The 22,293-nt window shown below is 30.0% G+C and overlaps 1 protein-coding gene across 1 annotated transcript; it reads left to right on the top strand.

Moving 5' to 3' along the window:
- The first annotated feature begins 12,044 nt into the window (after window positions 1-12,044).
- Window positions 12,045-12,987, top strand: LOC114180771 (ethylene-responsive transcription factor ESR1-like). Its single transcript, XM_028067066.1, has one exon. It carries the CDS (start codon window positions 12,186-12,188, stop codon window positions 12,672-12,674), a length of 489 nt encoding a protein of 162 aa, XP_027922867.1. The 5' UTR covers window positions 12,045-12,185; the 3' UTR covers window positions 12,675-12,987.
- Window positions 12,988-22,293: the final 9,306 nt, after the last annotated feature.

Genomic DNA, 22,293 nt, shown 5'->3' with positions numbered 1-22,293 from the left:
TTAAATATTCAATCCATTAGTAAGTTCTGCATATGACATATTCAATAGATTGACAACTAATCTATACAACTCAAGCTTAGTTTACATGTAGTCCTAGATATGCATCACCTATACACAAGATAAATTCATGTCTAAATCTAAGACAGTAACAGTGATACAAAGACGTTGGACATCATCAAAACCAGCAGCTTTATAGTATTAAGTAGACTCCCCCTTTCAATAAAGTTTACGGTTTTTAACATCCCACTAATGGAGGGATGGAGGGATTAGCAGGCAAACATAATTAATGAATAATTAAGAATCCAAATGCATGAATTTTTTAGGAGCTAATTAGCCCGTACACCAATCTTTCAAGGACTATAATTTGGAAAATTATCCGTTAATATTACCTTATAATATTAATAAAAAACTTTTAAGAAGAAAATAAATATTTTTTTATTTGAAATTATCATGTTAATTAAACAAGTTATCTGTTACACATTTTAATTTCAAACACTAAATACTCCAAAAACACCAGTTGAATGGATATTTGATATAATTAAATGCTTGTTTAGATGAATGATGATTTGAGAAGGGACTCATCAATTATAGCATAAAGTTACATACAATAAACCTGTGTAAAATTCCACACAAGTGAGTGTTCTAGTATTTGTTAAATAAATTAAGCTATATACTCTAACAAAGACAGGTCTAGTATCTACTCTTTTTAAAGTCTTTTGATACTATCTATCGTGACTTTTCTTGCTTGCAAACTGATAAACAACAAATTGCAAAGAAAAGATAATTGAACCAAGAAAAACACTATACTCAACCTTGTTGACACATAATGTCCTTTGTCATATAAACAATGAGAAAAATGTTGTCCACCTTTTCTTTTTGTGTTTTCTTCATTTATTATCTAGAATCTCTATTATAGTTAGTTGGGGAGTCAAGTACAACATTGTCACCCTATTTTTGAGGAAAAAATGCTACGAAAACTTAATTGATTATTGGAAATTATACGGTTTATTAGGACATACAAGAATAATGTTACCTTCGAATAAGTGGTGCCAAAATTATCTTCAGAATCTTATTTATCTACAAAACTAAAAAAGTCTTTTTTTTTTTCTTCATGGATTTTTCAATATAAAGTACTAGTCTAGAACTTTGTAGTTTTTCTTTTCTGTTCATATTTATAAATGGGTTCAGATAACCTTATACCTATGTTTTTTATGTAGAGAGATAGAGGATCCATGTCCTGAAAGCTCCAGAGATTAAATATTACATCTTTATAGATACGAATTATAATAAGTTTCCCAGGTTCATTCTCATATGAATCATTAGAATGTGAAAAATAAATCTGCTCTTACGTTAACTTTGGTGTGGTGTTTTTGTTTGTGGTAGCCACGCATGATGTCCCAGTGTTGTTAGAATCTAAAACCCCAAAGCGTGGTGGAGTTTTCAACGTCAGAGTCAGTAGTGTGGCCCACAAAAGCCCAAAGTCCTAAACCTAACGTAATGGGAACCAAAGCAAGTTCAAAGTTTGGGCATAGCCGCCGCATGTTCACATTCACAAGTCACAACCACGCTTTTGCAGTTTTCTTACGTTTTCCACGTGCTTCCCCTCCCAGTCTTCCATGCCTAGCTTAGCGACACACTACAATTCCATGCACTTCATCATTTCTCCTTTTTTTTTTTCTTTTTTTTTTTTACTCTGTTAGGCTGTGTTCTTTTAAGAGGAAGGATTAGAGGGAGAGGAAAAAGGAGAAGGAGAGGAAGAGATAAAAAAATTAGAGGGTGAAGAAATTGATGTTGTTTCTTTTAAGTGATTCAGAGATGATTTTAAAATTGATTAGAGAGTGAAATTTGTGAAAGTTTGTGACTGAATTGAGATTAAAAATAACTTTTAATAGAAAAAAAAGTTAGATTACCAAAATGTCCCTAGTGTTATAGGTAATATAAAATTATATATAAATAATTTAAAATTATTTTATAAATTTTATTGAATGCTTGAAAATATATAAAAAATAAATGATACAATATATTTTGTATAAAAATAAATTTAATGTATAAGGTGGAAAATAATTAATTTACATGAAAACTTTTTTTTCTTTTTAATAGTAATTTTAGAAGTAATAATTTTTTATTATAACCATAATAAATTATTATTATTGTTAACATAGAATTAAGAAAGTAAACAAAATCATGTGTACTGATTTTAACTGCTAGATCACATGTAACAAAAATTGAATAATGAAGGGTAATTTGGTAAATTCAGTTATGTCACCCTTCCAGTCAATTTCTCTAATCATTTCCTTCCATCACCTTATATCATCTTAAAAAGAACACGCTACTCACCTCCTAATCATCTCTTATGAATAGTACATCCATCCAAAAAAACACAATCATAACCTTTCATTTAGAATATTAAAAGAGCTTCTAATATATTTAAAAATATTAAAGACAATGACGGTATATTTAAAGATAAAATAAAAGGATAACATTTTTAATTTAAAAATAAAACAGTTTTATATTATATAAATAAATATAAATTTTATTTATAAATTAATTTTATAAAATTAAATTAGACTTAAAGTCTCTTTCAAAAAAAAAAAAGCTCTTTAAATCCCTTTCTCCATTGGCTCATTTATTTATTTTCAGACCGAAAGACCAGCTATTGAAAACCTTACTGTGTAGGCTTTGCAGCATGTGTCTTGTTCATTTATGAGGATGATATATATATATATATATATATATATATATATATATATGCCTTGTATCCATTTGTATGTGTTGACCTTTGAGTCTTGAATTGGGTGGTTGGTTAGTAACATTGGTGAGAATGCAACTAAATGTGTTGTTTGGGAGATGAACCTTTAGGGTTCTGTAATCTCTATTCTTTGCTTCGACATTTATGGGTCATCTGCCAAGTTGGAATTCGACATAGTCAAGAAAATATAATGGAGACTTAATTCGGTTCATCAGGACTTTGGTTCCAACTGGAATAACTTTTCTTCTTCTAATGATCTAAAAATTTAGATTTAGCTAATTACGCCTACACTTTAATTTATTAGACGTACCAATTCACCCAAAAACATAAGGCATATAATTATAAAGATAATATTAACTCTTTTCTAATTTATTATGGGTATTATATATATAAAAATTTAGAATTATTTAGAAAATAATATTAAAATGCAAAAAAAATGAAATTGAAGACTAAATTGGTATGATATTCTATTAAATCTTTAATTTTTAGTTATTGAATCTTAATTTTCTTGAATTATATTCCTTTAAACATATAAAATAAATTAATATATTAATTTTAAAAATAGAATAGATTAATCTATTTAATTCATCAACTTTTGATGCGTTAGATTGATCTAATATTTTGGTTGTGCAACATGCCAAGTTAACTTGAATCAACGTATTTATAAAATGGATAAAGAAGATAGGTTCAAATAATTCCACTAAAATTTATAATAAAAGATTTTATATTTTTCTCAAAAAATAAAAGGAACTTAAAATGATTTTTTTAAATATTCTATTTATTTAAAAATGTTTTGTCTTATTTAGGTTAGGTTCCGAATGTTGTTTGACTAGTTTATAACTTTTTTTTCTTGTTTGATTTTACATGTTTGTTTTAGTAATTTGAAACGCTTAACATAGTTTTTTATTATTATTTTAGCTATAACATGCACCTTTTTTATATTTTTCTAACATACTTATTAAGTTTTAATTTTAATCTTATAAGGCAAGATTTAGTATATGTCTTCTTCATGGCTTTACTAATTTTTTACTTTTTACATTAAAGTAGACGTTCTTATCTTTTACCCGATAAGATATTTTCAATGACAAAAAATAAGTTTATTCTACTTTTATTATCATTTGCATACATTTAGATTATTATTGTTATTATTATTATTATTATATTATTTATAATATGTATCTCAACGAATGATTTTAGATGTCAAATTCAGACTAAGGGTAATATTAATGTTAAATCTTTATTTAAATTATTAGAATTTATTCTCTTTCACACTTACATATACTCTTATTTTGCATTTAAATAAATATATATAATAAATACACATTCTTAATCACTAACAACACGGTCTTGAGTTTATTTTTATGAGAAAAATGATGAATCTAATGACACGAGAAACCAAAACCACCCCACTTCAATGAAATTTTGTCACGGTTTATAATACTGATTTTAGTTTTTCAAACTTATAATTCCATATACCAATATTGTTAACAGTGTAAAGTTGTTTTTTATTATTTTTAAAATATTTGTTATATTATATCATGTATTTTAATCAAGACATTTTTTTATACTTTAAACGTTATATTTTAGGATATTTTAACTCTTGTATTAATTAACCTAACGAATGTATTATAACCATTTTTAAATATGTTATATTTGCTTTATTTTGAATTTGAAAAGAAATATTGCAAGATATAATATGAAACTAATGGTTAATATAGAATATGAAGAAATATATAACAATTAAAAATAAAATAAATGCAACAAAAACTTTTATTTTTAAATAAAAGGTATAAAAGCTTAAATTAATTAAAATTATAAATATCTTGAAGCTATATTTTATCAATGAAATTAAGATTTATATAAAATTGTTATAAACATACATAAATAGGCCATTTTATATATACTTAGCTACTTTAACTAATAATTTCGTCAAATACTTATAATTCAAAAAATTAATTCAATGACTTTTCATTAGTGATTAGTATGTAAACTTGCTACTTCTAGCTACCAACCTTTATTTTGTTAACCAAAATTTCAGCTTTCAGTTAGATTTTCACCTAGTTTTATGAAAAACAAAATATATATATATATATATATATATATATATATATATAAAATTGTGATATAAATAAAAGAAAATGACACTTTTGCTTTGCAATAATTTGTACAACGAGGGACAGATGTGGCTGGACCTGTATTTTGACGTTGACCGGAAGATGCAGTCTGATCGCGGTATGGAGTAGGTTTGGAATTGTGACTGTAGCTTTCAAAATTAAAAATTTTAAAATGAAAATAAGCTTGACTCAAGAGTCATATATGAAATAAATTATTTATTTCCCCCACCCCATTTAACAATAATATTATAATTTTATGATTTTCATTTTGTTGACTTTTAAATTTTTACTTTATGACATAATTTAATATATATTATTAATTAATAATTAATGTATTTCTTTTTTTTAAATTAATGATTCACATTAGATTGGATCGCGTCAGAAAATAACAAATAAACAATGAGAATCGAACGAGGAAAGTCATAGTATAATTTTTTTTTTATTCGGCTCACAATTTGTAATTTTTTTTAATTTGAATTTAATTTGTTGTTGTATGGGTTAAAATAGGTTTCAATGGAATATTTAAAGTCTAAGCTGGGATTTTAGGTATGTGAAAGCTAAAAACACATGGAAAATAGGCTTTTGGGTGATTTGGATATTTGTATTGTATTTTATTTAAAGTTTGAAGACATTGATGACTTTAAATATAGTAATTTTTTCTTAAATTGTATTTAAATACATAAAATTTTTAAGAACTTAGAGAATTATCTTTTATAATAATTATTTTTGACGAGTCTTATCTTAATGTGTTAACCTTTGAGTGGTAATTCAGCAATATATTTATTTTAAAAATTATCTTTAAATGATTTGTTCTTATGTCTTATAAGTCTCTTTAATCATGTTGTATTTCCTTTTGTTACGATGTTACTTTCTTAATTATAGTTTTTTATATTTTTAATCCTTTTATATATTCTTTTATATCTTTAAGTTTAACTTAAATATATCATTGCTTCCTATTTTTTGTTAATTTTGGTTCTCAATTTTTTAAACGTTCAAAATAGTCATAATTTTTGTAAATTGAGATTAATTTAGTCCTTGTCATAGACGCTGTTTAAATTGTTAACGGACGGTGAACAGTAACTATCATGTGTCATTTTGTGATTTTTTTTTAATTTAAAAAAAATCTAATTTTTTTTTAATTTTAAAAAGGTTGTCCACATGGCAAACCCAAATTGTGAGATGTGACAATGTTAGTACCACGTGTCAAGCTAGTGTCACTGTCATATGTCAAGTTAGTATCATTGTCACGTATCAATGTAGTGACTTATATTCGATTTAATCCTAATTTTTGATATTTTTGTTCAATTTGGTTCCAATTTTATTACTCTCCAAATTGACCAAATTTATTTGTTATATATTTTTAAATTTTTATTTTTATTAAAATTCACATTTATATTAAATATTTCTTTCTTAATTCTTATGCCAAACCTAATTGTACTTTTGGAAGGAAATTATTATATTTTTATTTGATTTTTGCTACATGTAAAAAAATAGGGAAAAGTTAGTCTAAAATTAGAAAGAAAATTCTTTATTATTTTTTAAATGATAATGAAAAATCTTAATTATTTTAAAAATTAAAAGGAAAGTTCTTCACTATTTTTAAAAATAAAAGGAAAATTCTTCAATAATTTTAAAATTAGAAGGAAAGTTTTTCATCATTTTTAAAATCAGTAGGAAATTCTTTATTATTTTAAAACCACTCAAAACCTATTTTTTACGTGTAGCAAACATTAAACATAAATCTAATAATTTCTTTCCAATAACATGATTTTGGGTTGGTTTAAAAACAATGAAAGAAATATTTAATATAAACATAACTTTTAATACAAAAAATTTCAGTATAACATTTATATAAAGATTAATTTTTTTGTCAATTTGGAGAGGGACAAAATTGAGACCAAATTGAACAAAAATAACAAAAATTATGACTAAATTGAACAAAATTTAGCGAAAATTGAGATCGAATTAAATATAAGTCACGAGACACTAACACATGACAACGATACTAACTTGACACATGACACTATGACAATGATAATATCTTTCACACCTAGCACTAATACTGCCATGTGTCATAATTTTGGCTTGTCACGTGGACAACTTTTTTCAAATTAAAAATATTGAAAAAAATTTAAAAGAATTCAAAAAAAACTATAGAGTGACACATGATAGTTATTGTCCACTCTCCGTTAACAAGTTAAACCGTGTCTATAAAAATGATTAAATTGACCACAATTTACAAAAAAAAAAATATGACCATGTTGAATATCTCAACAAAATGAGGATCAAAGTGAACAAAATTTACGAAACTTGGGACCAATGATGTATTTAAACCTTTAAATTTTAAGGCATTAATGGCTATAAATAGTTATTTTTTTTTAGTAAATCACTTTTCAATATAGTAAAATCTAGGAAGAGGTTAGAAAATTAACTTTTGTGAGAGTGGTTGTTTTGTCATGTGTCTTACCTTGAAGATGATCTTCAAGTAACTTGTTTTTCTCCCTTAAGTCTCCGCAATCCTTTTCTATTTCCTTCTTATCACATTGTTGTTTTTTATTTTTTAAGTTCTTGTTCTTTATATTATTTTGTTCACACTTTTTTTTTCTCTTTCCGGATTCATCTCTTCGTTTCCTTGTGTTTTTAATGTCATAAATGTTCTTGAGTTGATCTGAATAAATGAATCATAAATTTACATGAATTCCTTCATGATTCAAGGTATAAATGACATTACATTTCTATTATACACTCTTGCTTTTGATTTACTTAATATTATGTATTTTTTATCGGCACTTTTATATATATATATATATATATATATATATATATATATATATATATTTCCTTTTTTTTTATAGTCTTAGAAAGTTATGCATGAAAACAATAATGCTTTTTGTAACATCCCAATTCCAGCAGCTTAAAACTAAACAAAATAGAGAGTTTCATCATAGTTCCAAAACAGTGTACACAATATATTAATACAGTCTTACAAAAGATATGACTATAAATATATATATATATATATATATATATATTTATATATATATATATATCACATATACACTTAAACTAAACTAATAAACTCTATACTTAAACTAACCACTGATAAAGCTCTCACTGGAAACTTCATCCTCAACACTAAAATGAAGGCTCTTCATCCTCCAAAAGTGTCTTTGACACTGCAACCACATCTGCTCCCACCGAATAGGTGATCATCGCAAAAGGAAAACATACAACACGAGACAGACACATAGAAAACAAGGGTAAGCTAATCTGATTAAAGGAATCATACAATTCAATTATAAACAGAAATCATGCAATCTTTCTCATTTTCACCAGAATCACATAGACCACCCGAAACACAATTTAGATATATTACTATAGACTCGATATCCGGATTATGTAAGCGACATTGGATCTCTGGGTGGCTTGCACCTGTGAAGGTTCCCAAACTCTGCAGAGTTTGGACACAAGGGATTATCACCCAACCACTCCCAAGGTAAGTCCCCTTCGCGTCTGTGACTGAATCGGGTCCACAGATTAGGACCTCCTGCTACTCCTCATGACATAATCTATTACACTATACATGAGCCTTAATGGTTATTGGAGCGTCAGGATACCAACCCATACGGAGTCCTCATGTCCTTACACACACTAACATACTCTTCTGAATTTCCCTTGAAATTCTAATTCAATCACTTCTTCTCATATTCCAACTTCATGCAATTTCACCACACATATTACCAGTCATAACAAAACTAAGTTCACATTTTAACATTTAAACATAGCTTCATCCATTAGAAACAAGGGAAATAACACTCAGCTGCAGAGGTTCTCGCCCAAGCTAGAAGATCTCGCCCAGGCGAAAGGGCTCTCTCGCTTAGGCGAGTCATTTTCGCCTGAGCGAGACTCGAAACATAGAACAACCCAAACTCTGGGCGAATTATCGCTCAAGCTAAGTTGTCTCGCTTAGACGAGAGTGACTCTCGCTCAAGCGAGACTAGCTCGCCTAGGCGAGATCTCGCGCAGAGACAAGGGATAAGTTTCTGGTGTTTTCGCTCAAGCGAGAGGTGCTCGCTTAGGCGAAAATACCAGATTCCCAATCTGTTCTCACATGCAACAATCCAAAAATCTAGCACAATCCAATCATACACTCAATTACATGGTTTAAGCACTCATACAACACTCAATCATGCAATTCAAAGTCATCAGGATGATTTCTATACAAAATTCAAGCAAAACAGTTAGCTTCCCTTACCTTTTATCCTGTTTAGACAGCTTTACAAACGTCAACGTCTTAAAAACGTCAACACCTCTAACTCCACAGGATGTTCTATCTACACATAGAAACATCACAAGAACGACCAAGACATACCGTTATGATCATTGATCAGCAGAGACTCATACTGATGATTAAAACGTTGCATGCAAGCGGAAGAAGACTCACATGCAAAAGAAAACAGAAAAAGACTAAAAAAGAGAGCGGAAACTCAACTTACACGAATGGAGAAACTGATCGGTCCAAATTGAAGAGCTCGCCGAGAGGATCAATCCTACCGTCTCGGTTCTTCAATCAGACAACCACAGAGACAAAACCTCTAGAGAGAAGTTAGAGAACTCTAGAAAAGTGGTTTCTAGAGAGATAGTGTGTTTTAAAATATGAAACTCATTTATAACAATTCTATTTATACTAAAATCTTTTAATATTAAAATAATCAAGTCTCACTATTTTTAAATCACTGTCTTTTAAAACGTCATTTTCTAGGATCTTTCACTTTTATATTAAATTAATAAGTGAATGACAAAATAAGAGTATTATGTAAAGGAATTTGTAAAAAAAAAACATAAAAGTATGAGTTGAAGTAAATATTTTTATTATTAAGATGTTCTTATATAAATTTTCATAGTCTTATATCTTATACTAGTGAATGATTCTATTTCTATTGAATTTTATGATAGTGTTATAATTTAATATCATATGAAAAATATACTGAAGATTATTATCAACTTGTTATAATTTATTTTTAAATAGTTACTAATAAATTAATTATAAAATTCCTTAATTATATTTGAAATATAACAAATACGGATAAGTGGGACCCTCTAAAAATTATAAATGCTCCTTCGAAAGTTTATCCATGATGTTTTATATCTTTGGACTATGAAGACGAGTATGTACTTCCATGAAAATTTATGTGGACGTGAGACTTTTGGTCTGCCAAAAACACAAGAATTTTCTATAGCCCATCAATGTGGTATCCCCCATAAGCTAAAAGAACAGGCTGTATATTTCCTTATCAGAATCCTCATTATCAATGTCACTGTTTAACAAAAAGAAAAAAACTCGTTTACAATAATTAAAAATACATTTTTTTATCTGTCACTTTTTTAAGAATATTTTCTGAGTAATTATCGGGGAAAAGACTCCATGAAAATTGTTCTGGCCAACAAGTACTATTATCAGAATTTTTATTAGTCCTAAAATTCTAGAAATGTTTTATTTACCTCAATCAAACATTTTTTAATGTGTCTTATTTATTATTCCACTGTAGTTTCTAACATCTTTTAAATGTATTAACATCTATTATACCATTTAATCGACACTTTTTCTATCTTTATATATGTATTAAGTTTATTGATATCACTCAATCCACATTTTTTCTATATTTATATCTGTATTAAGCCTGTCGGTCCAATCAACATTTTTCATATTCTAGAATTGATATTAGACCTATCGAACCAAACAACATTCTTTCTACTTCCAGGTTTGTATTTAACCAATCAATTTGATCAACATTTTTCTTATCTCTGGTTCCGTATTGGATTTTCAAACCTAGTTATCAACCAAGTTAACATTTTTTCAATCATACCCTTCGGTGATCCAATCTATATTTGACCTAACATTACATAGTTTTCATTAAATCCAACTTTTAACACAACCTATGATAAATTTATTAACCCAATCTTCATTTGAATAATAATATTTTAATTATTTATTTTGATTTTTTTAAAACGATGTAATGCGATAATTTAAAATTGAAAAAAAATATGAATTAAAAATAAATTAAAATATTATTATTCATCCTATCTACAAAAGCAGCACAAATATAATAAAAGGAAGGAGACATTATCTTACCTAGCAGTCAAAATATAATTAAAGAATGGTTGATTTTGTTGGTGGTGATTGAATCTGTGATCTGATCCGAGTATTTTGATGTTAATTAATGCATGTCATCCTTAGGAATAGGGTTTTTAGGTAGTGTTTGCGTTGCAGCAGCAGCACGGATGCTGGTGGGGACAAAAATTTGGAGTTTTGACGCTATAGAGGGAGCCCAGACATACATAGCAGTAGGCGTAGGTAGTAGTTACATATTCTCATTTCTTCACTCAGCCTCAGTCAATGCGTATTGCATTTAAGAGGTGTCTTCTTTTGGTAACACCGCAATAAACACCCTTCTCCACCTCATCGTTTCATCATCTCAATCCCAAATTTTACTGCTCTCTTTTCTTCCCTCCCATCATATCAAATCAAACCCCCCCCTCTCTCTCCCTCCTTCTTCTGCATAATCATGGAAAAAACTGTGCAACTATCACTTTTTTTTACCTTCACACTCCTGCACACCACACAACTAGTACCTTCAAATATTTTTACTTATAAAACTTTGGTCTCATGTTGAAGTAAAAAGTAATAATTCGGTAGCTTACTATTTAAATGTGAAAAGTATGGGATCTTTGGTCTGCTTTTTCTCCATCTAAAAGTCCAAAAAGTTACAAAAGTCTATAATTTAGGTAAAGAGGAGAGAGACAGACTCCTGCACAAGATTCGGCGTAACCACAACTGAATTACTCCTTCACTTCCCCCATTTCATCCTACAAAAATCTCTCTAAAATGCAAAAGAAAAAAAACTTCCCCTTTTTATATATTGCTTCAGCCTACCATTTTTTCTTACCGTACCTTCTTTCTTTTTTACTTTAATTACAGTCTTCGGTTATATGACAGAATTTCGTGGTGTTTTTTTGGGTCAAGTATGCGAATAATTGTTGATGAAAGAAAGACTTGGTCATGTTTTAAACTTTGTGTCCCTAAGATAATGGAATCAAACAGTATAAAATTTAATTATGCTTATGCATTAATAGGATGAAGATAAAATGATGAATTAGAAAGTGAGGGCAGAGAGAAAAAAAGATTGAAAGGAGGTTCCAAATTTAGGAAACAGAGAAGATAATAGGAAGCTGTCGGCGAAACCCCAGACTGTCCCCACTCCTATTTATATACAAAACCCCTTTTCATTCTCATCCCATCTTCTCCCACTCACTCTTCTCCAATGCCTGCCCACGCGCCTCCAATCAACAAACACTCTCCGCCGCCGCCCAAACCCAAGCCCAAAGAGGCCCATTTCAGAGGCGTCCGCAAGCGCCCCTGGGGCCGCTTCGCCGCCGAGATCCGCGATCCCTGGAAAAAGACCCGAAAGTGGCTCGGAACCTTCGACACCGCCGAGGAAGCCGCCAGGGCTTACGACACCGCAGCCAGAACGCTCCGAGGGCCCAAGGCCAAAACCAACTTCAACTACGTCGTTGCTCCCGCGGTGCTCGCTGCCCCTGAATCTCAGGCCCCAGCCCATGACCCACTCGCCACACCGGTCGAGTTCTGGGGCCTTCCGTTGTTCTTCACCACGGATGCAGCTTCCGGGACGCCGGTGAGGTCCGAGTACAAGGGTTACAAGTTGGAGAACATTGCCGGTTTTGTGGTTACCAAGGAGGAGGAGAAGAAGCCGTTTTTGTTCGACCTTAATCTGCCGGCGCCGCTATTCTGAAGCCGCCGGCGAAAACGTCGGCGGTGATGGCCTAGTGTTTTTCTTTTATATATTTTTCTTTGAATTTTGTTTATATGACTTGTTTTGGGTGCTACATGGCCATTGTTGTGATGTTGTACAGTTCAGATTATAGGTTTTGAGCAACATTTTGATTATCGCGGTAGAAACCAGCTGGGGAATATGTTTACAGTTGATTTAGCTATTTGTTTGTCGTTTGTTGCATCCTTGGATTATCACTGAACCTATGTTAGTACGTACAGTTGCATATGCAAGTCCAGGTTTTATATATGTATCTCGAACTTCTAAATGTAAAGCTTTTTGGGTCTTTTTTCACCACCGTTAACTTGAAATTAATCAAACTCTGATTTACCCAATGGGTGGTGATTCATTGTACATGAATGGATTTTTCTGCAGAAAGTTTCGTATCAGTTGTTTTGTAGTCGCATGGCTTTTGTTCAATCTGTGTGAGCAACAGTAAATTAAGTAAAAGTTTTTTTTTTTTCAAAATCAAGTAAAGGTAATACTTTACAAAAATGGGCAGGCAGAACTGCAGAATCGATTCGAGTTTCAGAAAAAATGGAAAAAAGAAACAAAAGAAAAGGAAGAAAAAGGCGAAGACTGTGCATGAGACTCAACGTGCCATTGCTGCTGTTCTCCCTTTTGACCGCTGCCGTTACGAGCATGAACATCTGCATTTTGCCTTGTTTATCTATTTTCTGTAGGAATTAAGAGATGTTTGAATACATTTTTTCTTTTACAGAGGCTTGAGGATGTTTATTTCTTCCTATGTAATTTTATTTTTAAAAGAATATTTTCTTAATATTTTTATTTTATTGAGGAAGGTAAAAAAATAAAAAATTCGAGTGACAAAGTTATAATTACCTCTCATCATAATGTGTTCGAAAATCTTGTACCATACCTAACAATATTATTCCAATAAATCATGGTTGTCAAGAAATAGTATATCTAGCCAAATAATATTTTATGCTTCCCGCGTTATTATAAGGTTTGAATACGAAATTCTATAATTTTTAGAAAATTAAAATTTCATTCTCATGTTTATAAAACATTACTACAATAAATTTTAGCTGAATAATAATTCTACTCCGAACGTGGTCAAGATTGAATACTAGGCTTTTTTTCTTTTAATGAATGGATAAACTTTTCTTTTAAATTATTGAAAAGAATAAATTTTTAAAATTGCTCACATAAACAAATTGTAATCTAATTAAGCTTATATTTTTTTTTCCAAGTTTAGATTTTAGTTAAAAGTTCGTGTTTCACGCAACATTTATTTTGTTAGGATCAAGATCAAATCGTAACTTTTATTATATATACAAAAGTCTTCATTACTTAAGTTCAAAAAAAAAAAAGAATTTTACTGTGTTCAAAGTTTGGAATGTTATAACTTTTTTATCAGTTTTGAAAATTGTCAATACATTGAACCTTAATCTCTTGGAGAGTAGTCAACATTGATTAATAATGACATAAGCTGCTTTCATTCTCACTATAACTAATATAATGAAAGGGATATTTGAGTGTTTCTTCTCATATTTTGAGTACATCTTGGATTTTCATCTTTATAAAACTAATAAATTTTGAGTTCATCCATATAAGATACAATTTATGAATATTTTTCATTAATTATCAAATTTATTAATTTTATTCAATATAATACTTTCCACTCGTATTTGGATTTTTAACAAAATTCATTTACTTATAAAATTAATAGTTATAAAGTAGTAATAAAATTAATGGTATGGTTAATATAGAGTATTCTCATAAGGGAGTTTGTGTTTATTATATTCTAATACAAATATATATGGAGGACTAAAGAATTTATCGAGAGATAAAGATTTTATTGATAATTCTTCTTTATAGTCTTGTTATTTTCATAATGACAAAGATTTCTTCTCAAAAAATAACTATCTTATAGTTATATTTTTATGTCAAATATGATTTTGTTATAAGAAATTGATATTAGAGCTATTATATTTGTAAAGCTTGATGTTGAGAAATTTACTAAAAAAAATAAGGTAAATGACAAGTGAAAATGCTCACATGCAAAAAGAATGTGAGAAGTGAAAATGCTTGTTTTTCTCATATAATAAAAATGTGAGTTGACATTGGAAGGAAAATAAAGATTGCGAGTTGAACTCATATCTACCCTAAAAGAGATAATGCAATAACAAAAAATATGTATATAGTATAAATTGTTATCGTTGATTGATAAAGTTTTAGGAGTATTTGAATAAAAGACTCTCAAGAAATTTTGAGTAAAGCTTGAAAGTTTATATATAACAAAGTCTCTATATAATTGTGTTTATTTGAAGAAACAATTATATTCAATTTAAATCTATGAAGGTGATGTCATTCTTAAATATATTGATAATTTCAATCAAAATTTTCTAAATTTAAAAAAAATTTGTTGTTGTGATTGATTATGAGGACCTAATTGTTCTTCTTGTTTCTTTTCCAAAAAGCTAGGATAAAGGATCTACTAAAATTATTATTAAAGTAGGAAATTACAACGATCTTGCAATTTTTGAATTAAAAAGACGTATTGATAATTCATACAATGGTACTAGTTCGCGTGAAGTCTAATATCATAAGAGGTATGATAGAGGAAGGAAGAAAAGTTCCTCAAGGAAATTCAAGCAACAAAACAAAATTAAGAACAACAACAAATATCATGATTATTAGAAAGATACAGCTAGAACTTCACAGTATGGTGGAGAGTAACTATGGTTAAAAAAAAATCAAATAGTGAAAATATTCTTTCTCTCACCAAATATAAATGATAATGATTTGATTCTTGATTCAACATGTGATTTTCACATGACTCCTAACACATTGATTTGTCATGGTCATAGAGGGTGATAAAGTTTTAATGGAGAATGACACTACTTGTAGTATAGTTAGTAAAAATACAATGCAAATCAAGATGGTTGATGACATTGTGAGAACATTAACTAATGTGAGTTATGCCTTTGAACTCTAAAAAGAAATTTAGTTTCTTTGATGTTAGACTCTCTTCTATGTTCAAGTTGAAATAATGGGAGAGTGTTAAGAGTTTTTAGGGATGTCATGTCAATGAAAGTTGAAAATAGACTATATATCCTAAAAGGAATCATAATCATGGGTGCAACATTGATTTGGTGTTGCAATTGTATCATGAATTAAATATTGGTGATGTTTCTTATAAAGAATTTTTTTACATTGAAAAATATTCCATCATTTGTTTTGTTATTTTGTAGAGTGGATAATAATGGTATGAATGAATATGAAAACTTGAAAGTTGAAAATGACGATTAATATGTATTGATTGTATACATAAATAACAGAAAGATTCATCATAATTGAGTCATGAGCAAACTCAAATAAAAAATTAATACATTATTTACCATCCAAAATTTTAAAACAATAAATTTATGAGTCATTTTATTTGTATATTTGTATGCTAAATGAAATTGAGATATAAATATGTTATATATATATATATATATATATATATATATATATATATATATATATATATATATATATATATATAAAAGTCATTCACTACTAAAAAAAACTCATATTTCCTGTTAATTTTATTTTAATTTTTTTTTTGTAAGAAATACTTACAATTATTTTTTCAAAATATTTTATATACAACATTTTTCACAACAAATTCTGTAAGAAATACTTGCAAATTTTATAATTTTATAGGAAATAATTATCCACGAAGGAAATACCTATCATTTCAGATTCTTAGAAAAAATGACAGAAAAAAGTCTTATTTGCTAAATTTTTTTAACAAATTTTTTTAGTAGTAATTATTAATATGTTAAATAATTATTGATTGAGTTTAATAATAACTAGTACATTAAATAGTATCGTATGACATCAAAATCTAACATTTTTCGGTCGTTGTTTTTCACTGTTAAGTATAAAACTTTAAAATAACACTACGACTTTTTGTGCTCTCTCATATCGCTATATAGAGGAAAAATCATTGTTTAAGATTATGTAAAACATTGTTCTCTTGGATATTACCGACCAGTACAATTTTTATAATAGTGCTGTCTATATGATAAAACCTTTCTTAAGACCATGCGCAACCTCTTGCATATTACATTTTTAAAATTGTTCTCAAATCTTCTTTTCTTTTCTTTTTTATAGTAAATAACATTTTATACGGTAATAATAGAATTAAAATATTGTAATGTTTCTAAAGAAATCAATGTAAAATATTCTAATTTTCTTATTCAGAAGAATTTTAAGAAGTTACATGTCTTTCATGAAAAAACTCTAAATGAGCACGAAGTGAAATATGTGGAGAACTTGTGCACTATAATAAGCATGATACGAGAACCAAACTTCTAACGTTAAGATATGAAAAGTACTTAATGGCTGATAAAAAAAAAAAAAAGAGAAAAAAGTACTTAATGGAAAACGAGGGAGGAGAAAAGAAGAAGAATAATAAGAAAGGAATAGAAATAGACCGAAAAGTAGAACTTTTAGAACGGGTAACCCGGTTCGACACAACTCAATTCACCACGGGTTGATGATTTAGTGAGTCAATCAAATTCGACTCACTTTTTAGCGAGCCAAAAAAATTCAAACCCAGTCCGGTCCACCACGAGTTGGCGGGTTAAACGGGTTGGCTCACAGGCTCACTTAATTCAAAAATACAACTTTTTATTTTTTTCAATCAAAACTAAATTGTAATTCTAATTAAAATCTAAATAAATTTTAATACAATCCAAATACAAACCAAAATAAAAAAAATACAAATTATTTATGTATTGGATAAAAAAAAACCTAACATAATCCAAATGTAAAGTTCAACTTAATAAAAAACACTTGTGTGACCCTTTTTCTGCAGGTTGGTGAGCCCCCCAGTGAGCATAGTTATAGATGAGGCGGATAAAAAATCAATCTGTATTGAAATTTGTAAAAGTATTTCAACCCAACCCATTTTTACAACTCTACTGAAAAGTAAAATTATTTAGATGAAAGAGTAAAGGATACAAAGCAAAGAAAAACCGATGAAAAAGTTTTTTTTAATTTTAATTAATATGATAGAGTAAATGCCTTTTAAAGAAAAATACTAAAATGTTTTATAAAAATTAAATTTAATTAAATATTAAAAATATTAAAATGTTTATCACGTAAGTTGAGTTGTATTCTTTTGCATGGATTTTACTTTTTTAAGAAAAATGTAAAGTTTACATTTTTTTTCTACTTTGTTTTTTTTCAGGTACTTGTTATTGTGCATTGTATCTTGAACGCGATTCAAGCTAGAAAAGTGGTTGAATTTTCCATCTTGAATCTGTAGAATAATGATGTTTCAAACATAATATTTAAGGTTATGTTCTAGTAATTTTGCCAAATCTATGCAAAAGAAGATTTATCGAATGTATGATCCAAGTGACATTGAATATTGTAGACCAGAAAAATAGTTAAAAGAGAATACTCATTAAAAATAGTTATGACAGTTTTCAAACAGATACTTTGTACCAATAATAGTTTTAAAAAAAAGTACCCGAAAAATAAATTTTTATAAAGTTGATTTCTTTAATTTTGTTTTTTGCAGATATTAAAATTTGATTAGTTTATCAGTTAAGTCAAAAATTCTGATTCGGTAGATTAAGTCTGAAAGTTTTACGAGAAACGAAAACTGTATGATTTTTCATTAAATAAATTTATTTAACGTGTAATATAAGTTTTAAAATTATAAGTAAATGTCAGCTATAAAATTTTATGTCTATGTACGTAGTCTTCTAATAATAATTCAGACTGTTTAAAATGTGTTTTCTGAAAATATTATTGAGAAAGAAAATGTTTTAAACTTCCCAAATTAAAAAATATCTCCAGTCCTTTCTTTCTAGTCTAGGCCTTCGATTTTGGACTAGGCGCTTTTTGGTCAACACAGTTAAGATACGGATATTTTTTTCTGCACCCGGTTTTTCCTTTCTACACTCCATTAAAATATGATATCCGTCCATCATTAAAAGTGATGTTTTCTGGATTGTCTAATCCAAATTTATTTTTCGGATATGAAAATATATTTCACATTGTGTAATCGGAATCGGAATGCATTTAAGAAAAATATTATATTTAAGGTATAATTATTCGCAACGTATCCAGTTTCGTTCCAATGTTTCTAAATGGTACCCGCTTTTAACTTTGCATCTATTTAGTACCCAAATTAGTTAATTTGCATCAATTTGGTCCCTTTTAGTTGACTCCGTTAAATGACTTAACGTCTGACCATGTTGACTACTTAAGTGGGAAAAAAAAGATTACGTGGCATTATCAGGTGTGTGATGTGGAACAGTGTTTAGAAAAATTAAATTGAAAATTAAAAGGGGACGTGATTTGGGAACGAATTAGAAGAGTGTGTTCGAGTGAGAGGTAGCGTGGTGAAGTTAGGGTTCAAATCGAATTGGCGATTTTGAGCGTTGCGGAGGAAATTGAAGCTGAAATTGACATCAAAGTGGCAAGTATTTTGGATTCCAGGTGCGCGAATCATTTTAATTTGTCTTTCATTGAATTAATTGTTTTTGGAATGGTGGGGTTTAGGGTTTGATTTATTTAACTATTTTATGCAGTGCTGTTTCAATTTTTTATGATCTGTTTGACGGTGGTTGTCCTTTTTTATGATTCCGTTGACGGTGGTGGTCCATGAAGTGTGTTTGTGGGCACGAGCAGTGGTCCCCCATTATGCTTTTATCTATTTTCACGCTTTTGTCTATTTTAATGGTTTTATCGGTCTTATAGTGGTATGAAATTGTAATTTGTGTTGCTTTGTTTGGGTAAAATGGTATTTCGCAGGGTATGGACGACCATTTCGAAGTTGTTTTTCATCATGGTGGGAGGTTTGAGAGCAATGGGTCACTGCAATATGTTGGACAATTAAGTACTTTGGCATGTGACCCAGATAGATGGAGCTATTTCGAGATTTTGGGTATTCTAAAGGAGATGAGTTATGCAAATGTGAAGGAGATGTGGTATGCAGTGGGTGGAGGATCTGTTTTGGAGGGTAGATTGGAGTTGTTGTCTGATGACCGAGGGGCATGTCATATGGTGAATATTGCCACTCTTAATGGTCAAGTACATTTGTATGTGGTTCACAAAGTAGATGAAGCTAAGGTAGTGAATCTGTTAGAATATCATCCTGTTGTGGAAGAGGGTGATGTGAGAGAGGGTGTCCAGGTTCAAAATGAGGATGATGGAGGAGAGGTTGATGAGGGTGTACAGGTTCAAAGTGAGGAGGATGGAGGTCAGGTTGATGTGCCTGTAGAAATTGTAATTGTGGAACATGGAGGTGAGGTTGATGTGCAGGTGAATGTTGAAAATGATGGAGGTGTTCAAAATGAAGTAGACAAAGATGGAGGTGAGGTTGGTGGGCAACTGGAAGTTGAAAATGATGGAGGTGTTCAGAATGAAGTAGACAAAGATGGAGGTGAGGTTGGTGGACAGGTGGAAGTTGAAAATGATGGAGGTGTTCAGAATGAAGTAGACAAAGATGGAGGTGAGGTTAGTGGGCAAGTGGAAGTTGAAAATGATGGAGGTGTTCAAAATGAAGAAGACAAAGATGGAGGTGAAGAAGATGTAGATAAGGATGATGTAAGTAGCTGTAGTGATTCCATAGGGGATAGTTTTGTTGAAGAGGATCTACTTGATGTCAATATCCATACTTATGAAGATGAAGATTATTCTTGGGATGGTGATGGTCGTGGTTCAGTCGATTTTGGTGGAGTTAGTGGTGGAGTTAGTGGTCAAAATAATCATGCAGCTGATAGAGGCTTATCTGACACTGACTGGGCATCTGAAAGTTTGAATAGTGTTGAGTACAATGACTGTTCTGGAGATGACAAAGATAGTTATGGAAACTTTGGAATTTTTTCAATGCCCAAAAGTATGGAAGGCTACAAATGGGAGGTGGGGACATACTTCACAGAAAAAAAGGAGTTTGTGGAAGCAATAAGAACTTATGGTGTGCACAATGGAAGGAAATTAAAAATCTTTAGAAATGACAAACGAAGGATCTGTGTGAAGTGTCTTGGAGCTAAAGGAACATGTAAGTGGTATGCTTATTTTGCATACAAGGCTGCTCAAAGTACTTGGCAATTAAGACGAATTATAAATGAACATACCTGCAGCAGGGAGTTCAATATCAGGATGATAACATCTAAATGGTTAAGTCAGAGATTAGAAAAAAACATAAGAGATAATCCTGATATTAAACTTACTAATATTAAAAACAGAGTTGGAAGAAAATGGAATATTGGAATCTCCAGGGCAACTGCCCATAGAGCAAAAAAAAAATGGCATACAAGAATGTGGAAGGGTCATTTAGGGAACAATATAAAATTGTTTATGACTATGCCCAAGAACTGTTAAGGTCTAATCCAGGATCTACTGTGAAGGTCAGTGTAGATGATAACGATGGACAGAAAACTTTCAAAAGACTATATGTGTGTATAAAGGCTTGTAAGGACAACTTTATTAGTTGTAGGCCTATCATTGGGTTAGATGGATGTTTCCTAAAAGGAAAATATGGTGGGGAATTACTATCAGCTATGGCAAGAGATGGTAATGACCAAATGGTTCCTTTGGCGTATTGTGTTGTTGAAGTCGAGAATAAAGAAACGTGGAGTTGGTTTTTAGAGCTCTTGGTGGATGATCTTGGTGGGGTTGAAGTCTGCAAGGGAATTACCTTCATGTCTGATCAACAGAAAGTAAGCATCTGTATAACCATTTATATTACTGTCTTCATCTATAATTTGTGTAACATTTCATAATTTATTTTGATATTTTTACAGGGACTGCTTCTAGCATTACAAGAATTAATACCTAATGTTGAACAAAGGTTTTGTGTAAGGCACATATATGCAAATTTTCGCAAGAAATTTCCTGGCAAAAACTTGAAAAGACTGTTATGGAAGGCAGCTGCAGCAACTCACCCTCAAGCATGGGAGGCCACAATGAGAGACATGAAAGACTTGAATGAAGATGCATTTAAACATCTTATTGCCATTCCTCCAAGGCAAGTCATACAGGCTTTTCTGATTGAACAATATTAAGTTTTATGTACTCATTTTGCTTTGGTGTGACAGATTTTGGTCTAGGTCCAGGTTCACAGGGCAGGCAGTATGTGACACACTGGTGAACAATATGAGCGAGGCATTTAACAGTACAATCATCAATGCAAGAAGTAAGCCAATCATCACCATGATGGAAGATATTAGGATTTATCTTATGAAGAGATGGGCCAAAAATAGAGTCAGCATAAAAAAGGTTGAAGGTTCCATTTGCCCCAAAATCAAAAACCGACTGGATAACGAATTAGAGAAGACAAAGTATTTGATGCCTTGGTTAGTTATGTTTCCATACAATATGATGTTGTTTAATGTGTAAATTTCAGATTTTAACTGTTATATTTTCTTTTGGTAGTTGGGCTGGAGAGAAATTGTTTGAGGTGAACCACGTGTCCATGATTGGTGACAAGTTCATGGTCAACCTAGACAAATTGGAGTATACATGTAGAAAATGGACAATCACAGGAATACCCTGCTGCCACTCACTGACTGCTATGAGGTTCCTCAATATCAATATAGAACAG

This window comes from Vigna unguiculata, chromosome 1 (assembly GCF_004118075.2).
Source record: "Vigna unguiculata cultivar IT97K-499-35 chromosome 1, ASM411807v1, whole genome shotgun sequence".
Classification (NCBI taxonomy): Eukaryota; Viridiplantae; Streptophyta; class Magnoliopsida; order Fabales; family Fabaceae; genus Vigna; species Vigna unguiculata.
The sequence above is the reverse complement of the archived record's forward strand: the minus strand, read 5'-3'. Positions and strand labels throughout refer to the sequence as shown.